The sequence below is a fragment of the Rhinatrema bivittatum genome, chromosome 8 (genome assembly GCF_901001135.1).
Source record: "Rhinatrema bivittatum chromosome 8, aRhiBiv1.1, whole genome shotgun sequence".
NCBI lineage: Eukaryota > Metazoa > Chordata > Amphibia > Gymnophiona > Rhinatrematidae > Rhinatrema > Rhinatrema bivittatum.
The window spans coordinates 176,629,738-176,650,553 of NC_042622.1; the positions used below are offsets into that span (position 1 = coordinate 176,629,738).

A 20,816-nucleotide genomic window follows, 5' to 3' on the forward strand; every position below is an offset into this window, starting at 1 on the left:
TTCTGAATAAAGAAGTGAAAAGTAATGCTGGTTAGGCTATCAAATCCATATTAATCTTTCACAGAATGGGTATTGCTGAAATCTATGCACACAGGAAGGGGGAAACCCAGTTTTATTTCATTAAATTTAAATTTTAAATATATGTTGTGCGTTTTATTATGGCTATGTATGGACTCACACCCATAGTAAAACTGTACAATGTGTAGAAAATATGATCAGAACAGGTACAGTGTGCTGAAATGTACACATTTTTATTGCTCGAAAAATCAGTGGTGAATAGTGACACCTGCAAATGAAATCTCTCTAATGCCTCAGTTAGTAATACCTCTGATTGTAATCTAGAGGTGGCTCTCAACCTTGTCCTGTAAGCATATCTAACCCGCTTGCTTCTCAAGACAGGCACAGTAAACAGACAGGAAACAAAATTTGTATACCCTAGATCTCCAATGTATTGTGTAATACATATTTGTTACAGATATCCTGAAAACTAGCTGGGTTAGGTGCGCCTCCGGGACGGGGTTGAGAACTACTGACCTATGGAACCTTTCCGAATTGACTAAGCTGGAACTAGTTATGTACCGAAGCCACGCTTTGATATATCCTGCCAAACGGACCTCCCGCTGAAATCCTGAAAGCCAAGAAGAGCATGAAACGCTGGAGTTTCTTCAAATATTTTCTTTTTATTGAAAGATGTGACAGAATTCATCAAAAAAATATTAAGAGATAGATACCCGAATACCCAGCACATTTTAAAATCATGTTTTTAAAAACAAATATAGCATACAATCCAAGTGATAATTCAATTTTATTTTGTACTGGAATGGACAAAAAAAGAAAAAAGAAAACCTGAGGTTAAATCCTTGCAATTTCTATCCCTGCACTGTAAGGATGCTTAACTATGTGATGAAATATTTGTGTCCCGAACATCCCTCAATAATTAAATTATACTTGAATGCTTTAAAAGTGTAATAATGGCACGTATTTGTCCTAAAGAACAGGTGGGATAAACAATATTTAAAACACAGTTAATCATCACCTTGCCACAAAGAGCTAAATATGTATTTCCATTTACAATATATATGTATCATGTGAAATGAAAAAAAAAAGATTCTTAAATGCCATGAGTTAAAATCTAAATATTATATACACACCATGTACAACTCTGAATAAATTAATACCAATTTGCATATTCTGGGATCATTATAGCTTATTTACACAAATTACTATTTATTTCATAAATATTTGTGGTACACAGGTAGATCAGAAACCTCTATGCCTCTCTGTACCAATGGGTTTCGGTCTCCTCATACCTTTAAGCTCCATGTTGGAGGCAGTCGTTTCCAATTCAGTTTGTTTTGTACTATTATTATTTGTTAGCGTTTTACAATCAGCACAGAAATGCTCGTGTACTCTCTCTTCAGTCTCTCCCTTAGCCTGAATTGGTCCATTCCTCCGGCTTCAGTGGAAAGAAAGTCCTGCCTGGCATGTGCCTGTTCCTTCTCCCCCCGGGGACCCTACCCTGTGTCACTCTGCCAGCCTGCACTGCATGGAAAGGAGGTGAAACCCAGCAGATCCTTCAAACTGGCTCTTCCTCTGAGGTCTTCATTTTTGTGGTTTAGTGCCAGAACTGTTTTCAGTCAAAGTAATGAAAACATTTTCCATATTTTCTTCTCTAGAAGATGTTTGGCTTGTGTCTCTGTCACCATTGAAATGCTATGTCCTTTATTTCTCTTCTTCCAACTGCTATCGTCTGAGGAGGAAGGGGGGGGGGGAGGTACAGAGGAATGTTTTTACAGAAGCCACCATTTCTGCCTCTGGTCTTTTGATCGTTGCCCCATTCAATAAATATATATACTGTGCTATACACAATCCCAGTGCTTTGCAGGCCTTCTGCTTGGGGAAATGAGTTGACTTCCGTGGTCACTTGGAAGACTCCCTACCAGGAGACAATTCTCTCTGGCTGTCCAGTCCACTGACTAGTCTTTGGATATTCTGCAGCTCGTTAATGGAATCTTTAATGGGGGTTTTGGGAGACAGGGACCTGGAAATGGACCTCTGGTTGCTGGATTTGTGCACCGGCGGCTCCGGGAGAGGGCTGGACTCTCTGCTGCTGCCTGGCTTGGAGCTTTCGGATCCGGGGTTCAGGCCGGCTGGCAGTCCCGTGGTAAGGAGGTTGGTGCTGGGAGGGATGGCGACGGGGATCTGGTAAGGGCTGAAGCGGAGGCGAGGCCGGGCACTGCTGAGGAATGGATTCCTGGAGAGGGAGCTGGTGGCAGGCATGGCTGATGCTGCCGCCGCCGCTGCCGCCATGTAGGTATAAGGATATGGAAACAGTCCTCCAAAAGTGGGCATTGGAATCCCCTGGAAAGACACAGAAAATATGCAACATGCTTAGAACGTATTCCTTCATTCATGTTCACTTTCAATCACCTCCCTCCGTTAGGGTCACGGAAAATATATTCCACCAATATTATGAACCATAATAAATCTTCAGGAGCATGCACAACATGAAGGAACAAATTACTCAGAGAGAAATGACATGCAGAAATGCTGTGATTATAATATTCACACACCGTTACATGAGGTGTAGATACTTCACACCTGAGCCCCAGATCCATGTCAACATTGTATTGTTAAAATTCAAATTGTATTAACTTTTTGTTTTAAACAAACATAACAAATATGTGAACATATTGTTGTAGGAGAGCTTTTGAGATCACACAGGAACCATTTTAAGATGTACCACATCATCTTTGGCTAGAATTTGACATTCAATGAAAGCCTATCAGAATCTCCAAAGAAGTGAAGAAGTAGCCTAGTGCTACTTGTGTACTTTGACAATTTCACTCACATATAAACTTAGGAATACGTTTTCAAACAGTCACAGGTATAAAAATTAGCATATATGCACCTAAGTAACCTCTGCTCACCTACATACTATTTTATAAACATCAACTATACACATGTATTTTTGCTTTCTTGTGCAAATATGCGTGCATGAAAAGGGGAAGCTCCAGGCAGGGCCAACATTTATGTACATAAGTTGCTATTTTAAAAGATACTTATTCATGTACATTTGCCAACTTATGTCATTTTATACTGCTAATTATTTTGCATACATGATATTAAATGTGTTTATTGCGTACTATTGGCTGGGTGGGAAGACTGGGTGAACTGGAAAGAGTTCAGGCTGAAAGAGGGTCTCAATGACCTGGAAAAGGACTGGGAGAACTGGTGGTTTAATTGGTAAACTGATAATGTAAATTACACACACATGTATTAAAATATACCAACTTAACCTGTGTAAATCCTTCTTTATTTTCATGTGTAAAATATACATACATATACTTTTAAAATAGGTAGGAATAGTATGTGTTCAATGCATTGAAATACTTGCTTTCATTGCATTGCATGTATTCATACATAAGCAAACATATGCACATATTTTATGAGGTAGAAATACGCATATTTTATATTATGCACGGGTTATCAAATAGTATAATAAATCTATGCCAGCCTATATACACATGTATGTGCCATAGTGTGGTGCTGTTTAAAAGTTATCCTCTTAGATTGTTACCCTTCTGGAACAGGGACATATCTACTATACCTGAATAATACTTGCCTTGAACTTGGATTTGGAAAGGTAAATAATCAAATCTAGAATCCAAACCCATTTTTTTCCAGATCCAATATGGATCCTAGTATTATTTAAATTGCAGAGAGGAATAAGTCAATATTTTTTAACAAAACTTTAATTGGATTGGGACTAGGCTTTTTATTTGGTAGATATGTTTTTATAGTAGTTATTAATTTGTTTGATTTTATTTTATGTTATGTGTGTATGGGCTATTTTTGTTATTGTGAGTTAAGCTGTGTGTTGGAAGTGGTTATTTCTGGGAAGGGGATTATTTATACTGTCTTTGCTATGGCAGTTGATGAAATTGTATTTTATGTTAAATTGTAACCCACTTTGGGCATTAGTACATTCTTAATAAGATGAAAACCTGTGCATCAGTTTCTTACTGGGCCAGAACCATATCAGTGTCCAACTGGGATGATGCTAATGATATCAGCAAATATTTTATTTTGTAAAGAATTTACTATTAAAAAATCATCCAAACACCCTAAGCTCTACTATAAACTCTACTACATTTCCTTAAAGTCCCCCACCCACTCCATAGTTAATTAAGAAAATTCAGAGAAAGACACAGAGGAAATGAATAAAGATCTGATAGAAGGAAGATTGCAAAAGTAAACATGGTGGCAGCAATTTTTTAATTGCCCATGCAATTACACAGTCCCTGGACCCTTTTATCCAGTGCCCTTCTAGTTCATTTCCATAGAGGATCTAGCCAGGTAGTTAGCGTGCTAAAAAAAACCACCCCCATGTGTTGCACCTGCTATCTGCGTGGGCAGCCGAGGTGGATAGAAACAGCAAGCAGGCTTTTCCAAATCCCCTGTACCTGCACTGCTTTACTCCCCTAACCTAAAACCCCCAATCCCGGGCAATGCCTCTTTTCTAACCCGGCTGACAGTGCGTGGAGAGAGAGGAGAGTGGTTTTCACATGGAGTCAGCCGCCCTCAGACGCAAGTTTAGATTCTGATTTTTATTGTAACTAACTTGAGATCAGAATGTCCAAGCACCTTGCAAGAAGAGAGTGGGCACGGCCAGTATTAAAAGGGCCAAGGAGGAAGGTTTGATTCTGTTTGCTAAAGCCTTTTTCCCTTGCTGTGTTTCAATAACTCAAAGTCACGGTGTGAAACTCCAAGAATATCTTAATAAAGCCATTCATTTTCTTGTTGAGTTTATAACCATATCTATGTCCTGTGAGCATCTAATTGCTCAGATATATTGATAGACTACTAGAGGCAATGGCAAAAGGTGACATTTCTCTTAACTATGCAAATTATGCACAGATGGACTACGGTGACCCCCCACTCCTATGATAGATTGAATGTAACCATCATGGTTTGTTTCACTTTACAATTCTAGAAATACAAAAAAAAACAATTGAAATAAGACTTAAATGTACCAGTTGGGACATATAATTAATATTACTATTCATATAGGTAAAGAGTAGAAAATAAATGAAGTAGCGAATGGTTCTAGCAGTTTAGGTCAATGTTTAAAGGGCACTCTCTCCGGCAGTGTACAAATACCACAAGGGAGATTAATGAGATCTTGCAGGTAATACAAAATCAAGGAATCCATAGGCTAAAGGAAAAAGTATATAACCACCTCTGAAGGAGAGGATTCTTAGTCTCAGAAAGTGGTGGATTCCACCTTAGAATTATGCACAGAGGGTGCACTGGAATTGTGGCAAGCTGGTGGGTCCCTTTTTCTCCAGACCAATGTGAGCACTGGCTCCTGGAGCTCTGCAGTCAGGTGGAGAAATTAGGGACCCTTTTGGCGGGGAAGCCACTCATGGCTCCAGCACTGAGGGCCAGGGGTTTCCCTCATTCTGTGTCTATGAGAAAAATGATTAGTACATTTTGTCCAAGCAACTTAAAATGAAATTGGAGGTGTTTTAGGAGGAGAAAATGCTCAATGATTATAGAGGCGTAGTTAGCGCCAGAGAAAATGCTGGTCCAGAGTCTTAAGTTACTGATTGTATTTGGGCTCTTGAAGGATCCTTCACAGTACTGAAGAACTGGCCACTGTTTTTGGTTTTTGTTTTATTTTTAATTATTTTATTTCCTCTGGATTGCCATGTAGAAATGGCTGTTCAGGCAGCTAGAGGAAGATTGGCATCCACAGACCTCATCTCTTCTTTCAGCCTATTCAGCTAGGCTACTACATATGTAACTGTTCTGAAACACTATAACTCAATAGGAAAGGCAACTCCACCCGGCACTATATCACCCAAATAATCTATTCCCCCGTATCTTTCTTCCGAGTTTAACCATGAAAACTGGATAGGGCATGATTGCACAGTAATACCCTACACTGAAGTTTTACAAACAGACACTGGACTGGTTCTGGCACTTCTGGAAATGAACACACAAACATTTTTTATTTTAACAAACCTGTCTAGGAAAAATTGAGCTACGCTTCTTTAAAACTCCGAGGGAAATCTCTTACTAGAATCGGGGGAGCAGGCATAAAATAATCACCACAGCTTAAATGGAGTCAGGTTTAGTAAGCTTGGTGCCCTAATAGAAAAGACTTTCACATTAAGAGCCAAGTGTACTAAACACTTTTCCCACCCGCTGCAAGATAGCAGCGGCCCTTTGAGTGTCTTCCTCTCTGTTCTCCTCTACTTGGAAAAGTAATTTTCTGCGTATTTTTCATCTAAATATGAATTCTGCTTGCATAACCATGATAAGGCACGATCTAAAGATCAACCAAAGCTGACCTTTTTGTGTCCACATTATGGACTTTACAAATGTAAGGTCTCCGACAAAACTCAAAGGTTTCTAGGATAGATATTTATTTTCTTTGAAAATACAGCATGAACACATATATTGAGTATTACACAAATGGACAGAAACAGCAACAAAGTTGTTGCTTTTTAAAACATCTTTGTTATATGTAAAAGGCCTGCATTCATTTTACAGTCTAGAATTTAGCGGAAGCTCATCTGTCAAATGTGAAGGAGCTACAATTTCTTATTAATGATAGTATTACGGCAGGCCTCTGTGTAAATGGGCTGAATAATTATTAAAGGTAAAAGACCACATTTATGTTGTTCTCCTACAGGGATCAGAGTGTGCACCACAAACATTTGTATATATGAATATGTGCATGCATGTTGCATGTGTATACGACACACATATAATGAGTCCAATTGAAGGGAGCTGGTAAAACCAACCACTGGTATCCAATATCAGCTTCAGCACGGCAGCCCCTGAGCAGCTCACTTCTTGCTGACCCAGAATACTTAGTACTCTGGGTCGATGAGACCATCACCTTACTTTTCTTTCAGACAGTGAAAACGCCCAGCGATATTTGAAAACCTAGCAACAAATCCAATCGACTAGAAAATGGTTAAAAGCATATCTCGGTTAAGGACTAAACAGAATCCAAGTTCAGATTTCACTGGGGAAGTGGAGGATTTCAAACATTTATTTGTGTGGCATGTTAAAAAGGTAACGTTTCTATTTTTTTATTTTTTTATTTTTTACTGTTTCAGCCTAGGTAGAGCAAACGATCTTTTGGTAAAGAGAGAGCCTTCTTACCTGAGAAGCCAGCATGTGCTGGGATAAGTGAAACGGGAAGGCGGCTGCTGTCCCCGTGGCTCCAGTCTCTAGGCTGCCGCCTCCGGTCATTGAGGCCAATAAGTGTCCCATGCCCACGGCTGAGAAGGCCCCGGGGGCCATGGTAAACTGTCCGGGGTGGATAAACAATGGCTGCCCGGCGCCGAGCGGGTTAAAAAACTGCTGCCCGTGGATGCCAGACAGAGCTAAGCTCTGCAAGTGGCTAGCACTTAGATGGGGTGGGCTATCAGTCTGGACCATCAAGGGCGAAAAGTTGTCCTTGCCCAGGTTGCCACACTCCGCGTCCTTCTTGCTGTCTTCTTTCCTCCGGCTCTCCAGGCTCTCCCTCTCCGCGTTTCGGGCGCCGAAAAGGCTTTCGGGCTCCTTTCGGTAGCCGGGGGACAGGTCCTTCTTCTCAGGGCTGGCTTTCTCCTTCCCTCGCTCCTCGAGCCGGGGACTGCTCGGGGTGGAGGGCTCGCCGGGGCTGCGGCTTCCAGCAGATCGCTCCTCGGGTTTCTCCAGCTCCGGGTCACTGTCCAGACCCGACTTTTCATCTGCATTCAAAAGGAAACGTCCTGGCCATTAATTGAGAAGCAGAGCTAAGCCCCCCAAATGACATTTCAAGTGGAACCTGTGGGCTGCTTTATCCCTTTCCTGCCACTCCAGGCAGACAATTCCTGACTGCTTTACTTTCTTTTTAGAAAGATCCATATTGGTTTTCAACAAAACGAAGTGGAAGGTCCCCCCTCCCCCTCCCTCCTCCCCAGGTCTTAGACGGCGACCAAGCGCTGCCATTTTCATCCAACACCTGCGCCCTTTCCCTTCACAGCACAAAACATTTCGGATCCAAACCCAGCCTGCCTTCCCAGGGTGGTCATTCTGTAGAAATAGAAATAACCTTTCAAGGAAGCAGAAGATGCCCTGAGATCTCTCACAAAGGTGACTTGATTGGGGGAAATGCAGTTTATAAGGGCCGGCACAGTTTAAAGGGCATCAATGATATAAATGCGTTAACAGATCCTTGTTTTTTTATTTATTTAAATATGCAAAGGCGGATGTAAAAAAAAGAACATTTTAAGGTTTGTCTGCATCTTGGGCGAATATGTTGAATTGAGAGAAATATGGACGCCTAGGTGATAACCTGCATGAGAGTTTTATACCCACATAAAAATAAAATATATATATATACATGAAGCTGCCATTTTTTGCTCTGCAGCTCCCCCGTCCCCCTGTTTTTCTGGCCCTTTCCATTCAAGTACAAATTATTAAGAGATCGATAGACTTCCCTTCTGAGAAGTGTTCTTACTAGAGATAAAATCAATAACCCGCCCTGCTAGCGCAGAAGCACCAGAGAGAAGGCAGCGCCCAGACATCGCGTTCAGGGCCGGTTTCACTTCACACGCGGGAACTGCAGAATATTTTGGTAGATTCGGACTAGGGAAAATAGTTTAAGGTTTTACTTAAATTACTGATTTAATAACTGGAAAGGGTTTCAACTCTGCAGGCCTGGGCTATGCTATGGAAATCGTATTTACTGGTGAATTAGGAGACTGGAGTCTGTTTTATAGTTATGTCAAGAGAAGAGACCTAAAATGCAGATACAGAGGGGGAAAGAGGACCATTATAAAACCTATTGCTCATCGTCCTTTTATCCCCAGTCCTCGAGGCAGAGAAAAACTCTGGCGGAAGGTAGAAAGCCCCTCCCTCCCCCAGATTATGAATAAAAAGCACCGGTCTTCATAGTGTACTTAAAAATAAAACTACAGTAATGTAAAGAATCGCTGTAAAATGTACTTGTATTGTTGGTTGTTTTAAAAGAAAGGTCAGAATAGAAAACTTCAGCTGTAAATAAAATTATATTGTTCGTTATTAATAAAATATATACCAATTCAACTCATAAAGACTTTACAATTATTTAGTGAACAGGGAAGATTAATGAATTTTATAAATTAAACTTGAGTCTGGCATTACATAGGTTCCAAATTGTATTTGAGCATGCTGACATACCCGAACTAAGGAAGGACGGGTAAGGAATATTTAAAATAAATGAATACAGAATATTAAAGTATGTCAGGTTTGTACAATAAGTTAATTTTAAACTTGCAGGTAAAAATTAATGGGAGAGGAGAGAGCAAGGTTTGAAAAAAAAATGCGGAATACTTTTTGAAAAAGGGGGGAAAAAAAGCAGGATTTGGACAGAATGTGGGAAACCTGAGATAAAATGTCCCTGATGAAATAATGTGGCCTGGGGTTAGGGGTTAAATCAAATCTGGAGAATACGGAGCGGGGTTTCCGAGAAAAGATTTGGGAAAAAGCGAGTGGTAACAGCAGAGAGGGTCTGCATTCACCCTAACCACTTATGACAGAGCTGCTGTCTGAACAATACGTGGAAGTTTCAAAGAAAATCTTCACCTCTGATGTTTCGGTTCAGCCTCAGGGGACTGGGCTCGGTACTGAGGGGAGAGTTCAAAATGTCCCGGCCTGAAGCTGGATCGCAGGAGGAGGCGTCCGATTCTCCCCCATCTCGGTCAGCTTTGCACTGCTCTTCGTACATCCGCAGGGAGGGGAGCGTCAGCTGTTTCCTTGTGGGACACACAAAGGGACACAATCATGCACACAACTAAACAGGACCAGTGCCTTGGAGCAAGCCGCAGAGGTCGGGCCAGGAAGAAAACACAACTCACCAATGTTTCTATCTGTAGAATAATTATTACGCAAAACCCACAAGAGGCGAGAGATAATATCATCTTCAGAATGTAAATGTAAAAAAAAAATACATATACAGCAAGTTTTCTCTAAACCTCTAAGGTTAATTTTCTTGGTGGGATAGATATTATACGTGGTTAGGTATTAAAAATGTTCCCCGAATTACCTCTTTTCTCGCCTTCCATTCCCTGTGTCTCTGAACCCTTTTGCAAAAGGATTATTATCGATTTTGAGTTGTGTGATCTGAAAAACAAACCAAACATTGTGTTTCTGTGCACCCTCGGTAGGTAAGGCTCGATACTGCGCCATTCTCTACATAATGAAGAGAATTACTCCACAGAATGTGTATTTATAGCTTATTGCAGCTCTGCATATGATTTTTATTTTTTTTTTCAAGAAAACCATTCTTGTTTAAATTCACGATCAGCAAAAATTCTGTGGTTGGGTGAACTGTTAAAAGTTCAGCTGTGCAGAATGTCATTCCCCTATCTCGGGTCTGTTTCAAACAGCTCCACACACAAAATCCCCGATTTAACACACCACATGCTTTATTAAAAATGATGCTGAGGTTTGGCCTGAATTATTAATCGAGTTTTAATGATAGGAAGTTATTTTTCACGGCCCCCTGGGGAGAAGATGGCGACGAAGCATTGCTGTGTTGGTTAAAAGCTATTCTTATCTCACAGAAGACTGACTTATGTGCTGGCGACACAGGGCGATTAATAATTCATACTTTTGAAATATGTCCCCTCCGTGCGAGCTTTAAAAATGCATGTCCGATCTTTCTTACATTATATTGGTAAAAAAAAACAAAAACCCAACAACACTGCTTATTCCTGTCCGATACAATTCCAGGACGCCCTGCACCTCCAGAGTGACTTGCCCTGATCAAACCCCTAAATCGCACTGTATCAGTGCTGAGACTAACGCTGTAGTCTCAGCCCAGGACAGAAGATCCTGATCTTTAAACGTCCATAATCTGCAGCGCGAGTGTATTACAATGTGGCTTGTGAAAGCGTTGCACCTATGTTCCTATGCTTTGCCGGTGCGTGGGAGGGACATCGCACTCTTGCGTGCAATCCGCAGTGCGCGCGCTGGGATGCACGTGCTGTTATATGCGCTGGGCAGCCCTGAGGCCTAAGTGTTCTGTAATCGGTTGTGACTCTTGCCCTAAAGTTCACGATGGGAACAAGGCCCGCCAGGACCCCCTCCTCAGACCGAGTTGTCAACATGAATAGCAAGAGGTGGAGGTGTGGGTCGGGGTCCGAGCAGAGAAAGACTTTTATTTTGGGTAGGGGCGCTCCGTGACCGTCTCCGCAGACAGCAAATACAACGTCCTATGGTAAAATGTAAATACTAGGCTGGTATCGCCAGAAGGTCAAAAGGTCATTCCGATTTAAAACATTGTATATGTTATGAAATCTGTACATCTCTGGGGGTTTTTTTTTCTATGAAGGGCAGCGTGAGTATTTCAGATAATTTTTTTAAAACTCCCGATTGTTCTAAATTCAGAAACATGTGTTGGCAGATCCATTTATATTATTTCTCAGCTTCCATGGCAGATGTTTTCGTTTTCATGTAACTAGAAAGCGGAGAAGAAATTTACTGCAAAAAAGTACAAATGGGGATTGGCTGACCTAAGTCCTTTCCTTTCAGGCCAGAAGACTGCGTTTTTTGTGAACCTTTTTTTTTAGGGGGGGGAAGGGCAGTTCGCGCAGATTGAAATAACAGATCATAAATTCAGGCTTTGGGTTTGTTTTGCCTCCAGCGAGAACAGAGATTAAACTGCATTTTATTATATCTATTAGCATAAAGGAACTTTTGCAAAAAATTAAAACGATCCAAAATGGCATTTTGCAAAGAATATTTTTTTTCCTAGCGTCCTGAGAAGGGATCCGAGCAAGCCTTTTGTGCTTATTAGCGCGTTTGCGAGCTTTGCGATGGCGTCTGCGCCGGGCGGGACGAGAGTCTCGCTTACCTTGTCGTTCTGATAGGCGGTCACCGCTATGAAATCGGTTTCTGGGAACACGTAGGTCCGAAAGGTGCTGTAAGGGAGCTTCAGGATATCATTGGCCCGCACGATGTGAAACCTGGGCTGGTACTTGTGCATGGAGTTCAGGATCGTCTGCAAAACACCAGATTCAGAGTCAGCAAGGTTAGGCGTCAAAATAATTACGGGATGGCCAATTTTGTTTGTAAATCGAGGCTTCTTTGTTGTTGTTTTAATTAAAAAAAAAAAAAAAAGTACAGCCGGGATCCTCTTGGGGTAAATGGAAAATATCTGTTAAAATAAATTCTGCTGAGAAAAAAACAACAACATACTGTAGGATACAGTTCATTGTGGATTATTGCCCTCGGTACAAAACGCTAGCAAGCACTAAGTAAATCAGACTAAACATTCTTACTAGTAGTAAATGTCCTTAAAATCAGAGGAAATTAAATAAAGCTTTAATACTGTCCGGTTTTTGTATTTTTTTTAAATCAAATTCTCCTCCAAAATCTTTTAGGCTCTAAGAAAATTAAGAAAGTTTTCTACCAACTGGTAAACTGGTTTACTCTATTGCAGGCCAGGGCAACCTCAGCAGTCATTGCAGGCGTTTATGAAGATGCAACGCCACTTGGGATCTTTCTCCTTCAACGTTTCCTTTATACCTTACCTGCTTGCCTACAAAATGTTACCCGTGTGGGTAATACGGTACCTATGGAACTAGGAGCGAACGGACTGAAGGCTTCCCTGTCAAGAGTTTTCCCTAGGGAGCACGGAATGAAAGCGAATGGGGCCCAAAATGTCTTCCTGTGAGTTGAAATACAATTGCACAAGGTATAATAAAGATAAAATACACTCTAGCGCAGAATAAAAAATTATAGCCGGATTATGAAGCCATTTTGCTGCAATAACGTCACACTGAAAAAATAAAAATAAAAAAAATCCCAAACTCTTAATCTTTCTGATGAATGCTGCACCAGCGTTACTCTAGGAGGGATTTCTAATAAAACAATACAAACACAAAATGTCCCATCCTCTGCTAGGCGATGCACTATCGTTCTTGGCTGGGATCAGAGTACCAGATGGGCATTGATTAAGCTCTGGGTTTTCAGACTGAGCACACTCCCAACTTCCAGAGCGGGAAGATAAATCACTGAAGTTTAGATACACATTCTGGTTGAATCAACTGTGTTCTTTAAAAAAAAAATAAATCTATATATGGGTTTGCAAAGGGCTTTAGAAAGATCAACGATATACCGCTTTCTAGGTAAAACAAGGGATTTCCCCTCATCCCATGCGGGGAAATCTGTTTTAGGCCTTATTCCCCTCATGGTTTATTACTTTCCTTGACTTGGATTCTAACTACACCTCTAAAATCGATTAACTGACACAAGAAGGTAGTACAAAGTCGCCAAAACCAGTTAATTACCATATTACAATAAGCTACCTGCATTACACAATAAACAGCCCTCCCGGCTGTATACCCCTTTACACCACTCTCAACCCTGTACATTAAGTCTGCATAATTTAATAATTGTATTCATGAAGTTATAATATATTTACTCTACTTTGTTGATTACCTCTGTCCCCCTCTTCTTCCTTACCATAATATTTATACTATTTAGTCTCCTTTTTTACATAGTTTTACCCCTGTTATGCCTATTCTACCCTTGTTCACCAACTCTTTTTTCTGTTAACTATACTGGTCATTAACTACAATTGTAAAGCACTGTTGCTAATTTCAAGTTGTCTGTAAACCGATCTGAAGTTACTAAACGAATATCGGTATAGAAAAACCCATAAATAAAATAAAAATAAAATTACCCAAACAAAACATTGAATAGTTATCTTTCATCTGGCTCCTTCAATGCTTGTCAAAAGGCAGAGACATCTGTCCTAATCTTATAAGCGCACCGTTCACTAGCAATTCTCATAAAGTGCTGATAAAAAAGCTTCGATTTTTTTTTCTAAGTTAAAAAAAAATCAATGATGAAATGAATAGGTACGTTAAAAAAAAAAGCTCTTTTCACTATAGCCTTTGCCAAGGAAAGCATGCAGTACACAGGGCTATCCACCATAACGAAACACCGATAACGTATCGGACTTCCCTAAATATTACAGAGGCAGCTTCCGTTCGTGTTTTCTGCTTCTCCGCGCCCCTCCAGGATTTAACATTTGCCATTCACAAGAGACCCTACGTTTATGCCTGCAGACTCTGCCTCTGTAACGCGCACCTGTAGTCATGGCTACTTGGTCTTTGTCGGCTTGACTTCATTCTCTGCCCCTGCCCCCACGGTGAAATTATACTTCAGGGAGATTCAGCAAAAGTACTTGAGGCCTGAAATAAATGGACACATATTTGTCCTTATTGCTTCTGGCCGCCTCCACCAAAAGTTAAGTGATCCAGGGAGACGCCAAGGGTCAAAGCAGGAAGCCTTTCCCATTCACACAAAAAACCCACTCAGACAATTCCTGTCTCTCTGACCTCATTTCAGCAGCTTTATTTAATCCCAAACATTTTTTACAGATTTAAAAGGCAGGCTATCAAAATTCTTCTAACGTCAGCAAGAGCATGGTCTAAAAGTTTGGAAAAATCTTCTTTTTTTTTTTTTAAGCGAAAGCATAGCTTGTTAAACTACTGCAAGATATGTGGCCAAAATAAAATAGGCTATTTGTTGCTTAAATTACCTCTGGCTTTAATAGTTTCTTTTGTAGGCCGATCAAACTAAATATCTAATCACACCACAAATCTTTAGATATCAGTGCCTAATAATTGCATTAATAGTCCAATAAATCACTTATGAAATGCATGCTAGACTCGTTTCCGTTGTAAAGAATCATATTTATAGTTATTGCAACTAGTAGGCGCATAGCAAACTGACCGTCTCCAAAGTATTGTCCGGGATAATTAGTTCCTGCCCATGAACTAAATTTTCCAACCTGCTTTGCAATAGCAGGAAGTTGGAGCTTAAAGAGAGATATTAACAGCATCCACTCCATATTTCCAAGCCCATGACAATACGAGGTCTGTCTGCAACACACAAAGTACTTAGACCATATCTACACATTCTACAACATTTGCACTTGCAGGGCTAGCCTGTGTATATATCACATGGATATCTCATGAATTCTCTTGTCGTTGAACATCAAATGTAACTAATATAATCTATTTAGATTTTGTACCGGTCGCATTTACCTGTGAGAACTCTTAGCAAGGTACCACAAAGAGACAATATGCATGAACAAAATCAATTATATAAATAATCAATTATTCAAACAAAATATTTTGCAGAATTCTTTACAGACCACAGGATGACTATTTGTATCTGAGTATTTAAAAAAAAAAAAAAAGAGGTAAGAAAATGTACAGGCAATAAACATGAATTGCAGGTAATTTAAATCTGATTTTTAAAAACATAGAAGCTAATTATTTATAGAAAGCTCCCCCTTACTCTGTCAAATAGTAACATTTATTTTGCTTTTGTATCCAAACCGAGAATATATATTGCAACACCTATATTAATTGTATAGCTAGTCAAATCAATGAAGATCCATTATTTAAAAGTCCATTTCGTAAGAGATGGGCCTGTATCCCAGAAAGGTGGTATCGCATTCTGTTTGCTTTCTATTTATATTTTCCAACGCAAATATATCATAAAATGAATGGTTGTGCTGGGATCTATCAGTGAATGAATGCCAAACGTTAAGAGGCTTTGCCACTTTTCTCTCCTCATCCTGTGTATCTAGCTCAGCGCACTGCAAATCTGGGGAGATCTTTTGGTCATCCTAAATGCGGATACAGGGAGATGCATGCTGATTGCAAGGTTTCACCTGCAGTCCCAGAGAGGATACGATATTAAGGTCATTCAAGAGGTGCCGCCCATACTTACAAACCCATGCTTGTCTGATATATTGTTGGTGAGTTTCAGTTTATGGAACGCAACCGGTTTTGCCATCCACTGCTCCCCCGTGGCAGGGCTGTCCGGGTGAATGTACATGCGCTTGGGCATTTCCGGATCGGCTTTCCCGGCCACCATCCAGCGAGAATTGTGAAACTTATACCGGCAGTCGTCCGCGGCTACTATGTCCATTAACAAAATGTACTTGGCCTTCTTATCCAGGCCGCTCACGCGCACTTTAAACGGAGGGAACATTCTCCTGCAGAAGAGACAAGAGGGGCGAAGGAGGAAGAGGGAGGGAGGGAGGGATGAAAAGATTACATAATTATTTACCCTGCCCGTGCATCCTTTCGTGAAGGAAACAGAATTATTGTACCAAAAACCTCACGAACATTCAACGATGGGTGAATGAATGCATCTGTAGGCATCGTCCGAATTCCAATAGAAACGAACAGGCCACACTAAGCTCAGTTCGTGTGGGCTGCTTTTAATAGTTTGCTGTTGAATATAACAGGAGGATACCTCCCTTTAGGTGGCCTTCCTCTCATTTTCAAAATACATTTCTGGAACATGATAAACTAAAAGACATTTCTTTTTCTAGAGCTCTGTAAATTGTTCCCATAAAGTCTCACTCCCTATATAAATTGACCACAGTATTATAACAGCATCAGGGGACTGTCCATATTACAATGTTGACAGTGAAACCGGCGGAAGTTTTAATCCCCGACTGTCATGAAAGTGTTTTGTTTTGTTTTGGTATTTTTTTATTCGTCCAAGCATAAATAAAAGAAAGTCATCTTTAGGGTTGTAATTTTTTGAAGTTTACATAAGTTGTACTCCACCTAACATTTGAGGTGCGGTGTTGTGCTACGTGGAAGGATTTTGAAAACATGAGAAATAACAGCGTCCCGCTTCATTTCAACAAATTATTTTACAAAACATTTCCAGACCTGTGCTACATACAACCTATTTTTAAAAAGTCAAACTCAAAGGTATGCATGTAGGCGAAACATTTTTATAAAATGTTAGCCTACAAACTTAAAATCTGATACATGATCTAAATTTGTGAGCAAACAAAATGTAATAATCAATCATGCCTACATTCAAAACCGAAGACTGCCGATATGTCATTCTATTTTCTCTTCAGCTCGAGCCATTTGACATTGGTCGTTTACTATTACTTTAAAACTTGATCAATCTGTGAATGTGTCCTTTTGCATTTCTAACTTGATAGGGAGTGAAAAATCCATCAAATGGTATGGAAGGGTGGGAGATAAAGTCACCCCTCCCCCGTGTAATAATATTGACAATCTGCCCACATTTTGCAAGTGTTGGTGGATGTGCAAGAGAAAAAAACAAAACAAAAAACCAAAAGAAGAGTAAGAGGCCAGGGAAGGTCTGTGGCTGGGTCTGCTTACCTTCCCGATTTGGTGATCACCATCTCGGTGCCCAGCTTGTGAAACTGGTCCCAAAGGTCCTTGGCTTCCAGAGTCACTTTGGGATCGTCCTCCACCTCCTCCTCGGGCTCCAGGCTCTTCAGGGAGCGCAGGTGGGCTGCCTGGTGGTGGTGGTGCCCCAGCGCCGAGACGTGGAGCCCCGTCTCCGCCGCGCCCGCCAGGCTCGGGTCCGGGATGGGCTTCGCCAGGGCCGACGGAGGCAGCGCCAGGGCCGGGAAGAAGGAGGGCTGAGCCGCTGCCAGGAAAGCGGACATGGGGAAATCGGCTGCTCTGGGAGCGTGGAAAGGGTGGTAAGCCATGGCAGTCCCCGGGAAAGCTGGATCTCTCATCGGTGCATCCAAAAATCCAGGAGGGAAAAAAAACAGGACCTTGCAAAAAAAAAAATAAAAATCAACAAAACAAAACAAAACTGGCTAAAGTCTCTGGCCAAAAAAAAACAAAAACAAAACAAAACAACCCGGAAAAAAAAAAAAAAAGACAACAACAACCCAACAGCAAGAAGAATCGTGGTGGATTTTGGAAAAGGGGGGGAGGAGAGGAGAGGAGCGACGGCAGAGCTGGAAGAACGGAGCGAGGGCTGGAAAGGCGCAGCGAGGGCTCCCTCAGCTCTGCACGGGAGGCAGGCGGAAGGCGGCCGGCGAGTTTCCTGAGCGCAGAGCAAGTCCGGTCCCGGGCGGGGGGGGGGGGGGGGGGGGGGGGGGGGAGGGGAGGGGGGCGGTCAGCGCACGGGGCACAGCCCGAGAGGCGGCTCCGGGCCAGGCTTGATCCCGCTCCCGCTGCAGGAATCGCGGCGCGATCTCGTCCCGATCCCCGGGAAACTGTGAGCAGCTCACATGTCCTTCCTGCTCTCATCCCCCCCTCGCTAACGAACCAAGCCCCCTTGATTGCTGATTTTACGCTTTTTCCACCAATTGTGAGACTCCATAGGCGTGGTTTTGACAGCTCCGGCCAAGATCGGGATTTGAAAAAAAAAAAAAAAAGGGGGGGGGGGAGAGAGAGGAGAGAGGGAGAAGGAGTTAGAGGGAAGAGAAAGGAGGTGGAGGGGGAGGGGGAGGGGGAGGGGGGGGGGGAAGAGAAGGTGTCGGAAGCATCAGCAGAAAGAAAACCTGTCAACAGAATCAAATATTAACCAATGACCGAGGGAAGAGCCTGGCAATCTCCACCCCCCGCCCGCCCGGCTCTGCGTCTCCAGCGGGGACTCTGCCCGTCCTGCGCCCGAGAAGGGGGGGGGAGGGGGGGGAGAGCCGCCGCCCCCCCCCCAACTCAGGAAATCGACTTCAAACCGCATCCAAAGTGCAAAACCCGACACGCAGCAGGATGGGAACTCACGCTGAGGGATCCGCAATTCATTTGGCAGGCGGTTACCAGGTTTTGGTAAATCATTCATTTTCATTACGGTGCAGTTCTAAAATTCCTTTGGAAGTTATAGGAGGCAAACTTTTGGGGTTTTTTTTTTGTTTTAATTCCTCTTTTCCCCTCATTCTTATTGTGGGGGGGGGGGGGGGGAGGAGGCGGAGAAAGAAGGGGTAGGGTGGGGAGGAAAGAAAGGATAATTCAGCCTAATTTTAGGACTGGACACTGGAAGCTGATTAGAGGTGGGGCCCACCGAGAGAAATCTCCCCCACAAATCAATGACAATGACAATTACTGAGGACGGTTCCCAACGGGTAAGGAGAGGCAGGCACCGGGGCAGCGTGGTCCTATCCGGATCCACCAGCACCACACCCCCCACGGTGCGGGGACTGCAAGACCTGCAGGATCCCACAGCAGAAAGGAGCGCGTGGGGGCATCGCCGCTTTAAATCCAAGCCCCGGGGCTCTTGCACAGTTCAGTTAGACATGAAGCATCCATCAAAAGGGGAAGCAGGCACAAGTGAACGGATTTCCAGAATAATAGGACAAAACCGGGTGAGTGCTGCTCTTCCAAATGTTTTACAGACATTTAAAGTGGCAGGACAACCATCCTGTGTTTCTGTTCTCAATAAAGAAAACAATGCCATTTCTATTTCAGAGCGAGATGCACTTGCAGTGTAGTTTGTGTCTCACTTTTCACGCGTTTGGTTTTTTTTTTTAATGCATATTCTTATGTACAGAGACCTGGGAAGGGAGAGCGCTTTATCATTACCTTTAAGGAGCCCGCGTCTGCAAAAAACGGGGCATGAGACTTCAGTCGTTTCTAGGCATGGGATGTGCTTTTCAGGGTGCATTTTGTGCCGTTTCTGAGGACAAATGCAAACTCTGACATCCAAAGAAAGAGAGAGAGAGCGGTTAAGGCTGTTTAGTGTGAACAAAGAAAGCCACCAATTGCGTTACAGTCTCTTCTTTCAGGGTAGCTGTGCTCAGTCACAAGTCAGGTCATCTCATCCGCGATATTTTAACTGATTAACTGACGGGGTGAAAGCTGCAGGCGGGCTACACTGGAGAAGACATTCAAGTAAATACTACTGAGAGTTATTCGAGGTTTTTTTTGTTCTTCTTCTTCTTCTTCTTTGCTAGGTTGCAGATCAGCTCGATTTCCAAGCCTTGCAAACAGAAATAAAACTTCGCGGGGGTGGGAGGAATGTTAGCAGAGACATTTTTTTTTGGGGGGGGGGGGGTATGTATCCCTTTAAGAAGTCCATTTGTCGATCCCTTCTGATTAAGTGGGAGATGAGTTTGTTACAGAGCCGCTTGGCGCCAGTCTGCTGACGTCCGAGCATAAGAACCATCTCTTGTCACTTCATATTTACCCAAAAAAAACCTTCAAACAGCGCTCTCCAAATCCTCAGCTCTTCGCTGCAGAGCAAAGCAAAAAGGTTCCTGACATCCGGACCTGCATCTGAGCCGAGCTGATCCTTCCCACCCATCCTCCTGGGCCTGAGAGCGACGTCTTCTATCTCGGGCACCTTCCCCTCTAATCCAAAAGTCTGGCTTCTACCTGCTGTTAATAGGGAATTCTCATCTTCCTTGCCCAAACTCACGGAAAAAAACAGAAAGGAAAAGCCTTCTGCAATCCCCGATCAGAGGTGTCCTAGGAAAAGAAGGCGAAACTGTGACCCCTAGAGGGCCCCCTATAGCATCTTATAGTCCCAGGACCGGACAGAAAGGCTCAGTCGTCTAGTTTATTCGCTCCATAGCTGAACGTTGTGTTTATAACTCCGGCTGCATTTCTTTGGTCTCCCACAAAGAAAGTCAGAATACAAAAATGACAAGGAATTGCAGGATTATATTTAAGCAAGTGACGCACAATAAAAGATGCTGCAGTCTGCAACGTGTGCTCTTGTAAGGATCGCCTCTCTTCCCTGGGTTTACAGTAAATAGTTGCCTGGAAGGTTGCTTTGGTCTTCCGATAATAACCGATTTATAGTCGGAATACAAACACCACCTCACCTTAGACCTGATCAAGCTAAAAAAAAATGGGGTGGAGAGGGGGTGGGGTGAGAGTGAAAGGGGGGGGGGTGCATTATTTAGAAACGACCACCACCTGTGTTACACAATACGGTGGCCTCTTCTAAAACATCAGCCCTCTGCACTGGATGGGACACAGGTAGATGCTCTTGTGTCTGGGGGTTACTCATGACTTCGATTC

The 20,816-nt window shown here is 42.4% G+C and overlaps 1 protein-coding gene across 1 annotated transcript; it reads right to left on the reverse strand.

The window, feature by feature from the left end:
• Positions 1-666: 666 nt before the first annotated feature.
• TBX2 (T-box transcription factor 2) lies at positions 667-17,578 on the reverse strand. Its single transcript, XM_029612325.1, has 7 exons — positions 17,211-17,578; positions 15,784-16,051; positions 11,885-12,031; positions 10,073-10,149; positions 9,613-9,782; positions 7,183-7,754; positions 667-2,361 (listed from the first exon to the last, which is right to left on the reverse strand). The coding sequence occupies exons 1-7, from the start codon at positions 17,576-17,578 to the stop codon at positions 1,921-1,923; spliced, it is 2,043 nt and encodes a 680-aa protein (XP_029468185.1). The 3' UTR covers positions 667-1,920.
• Positions 17,579-20,816: the final 3,238 nt, after the last annotated feature.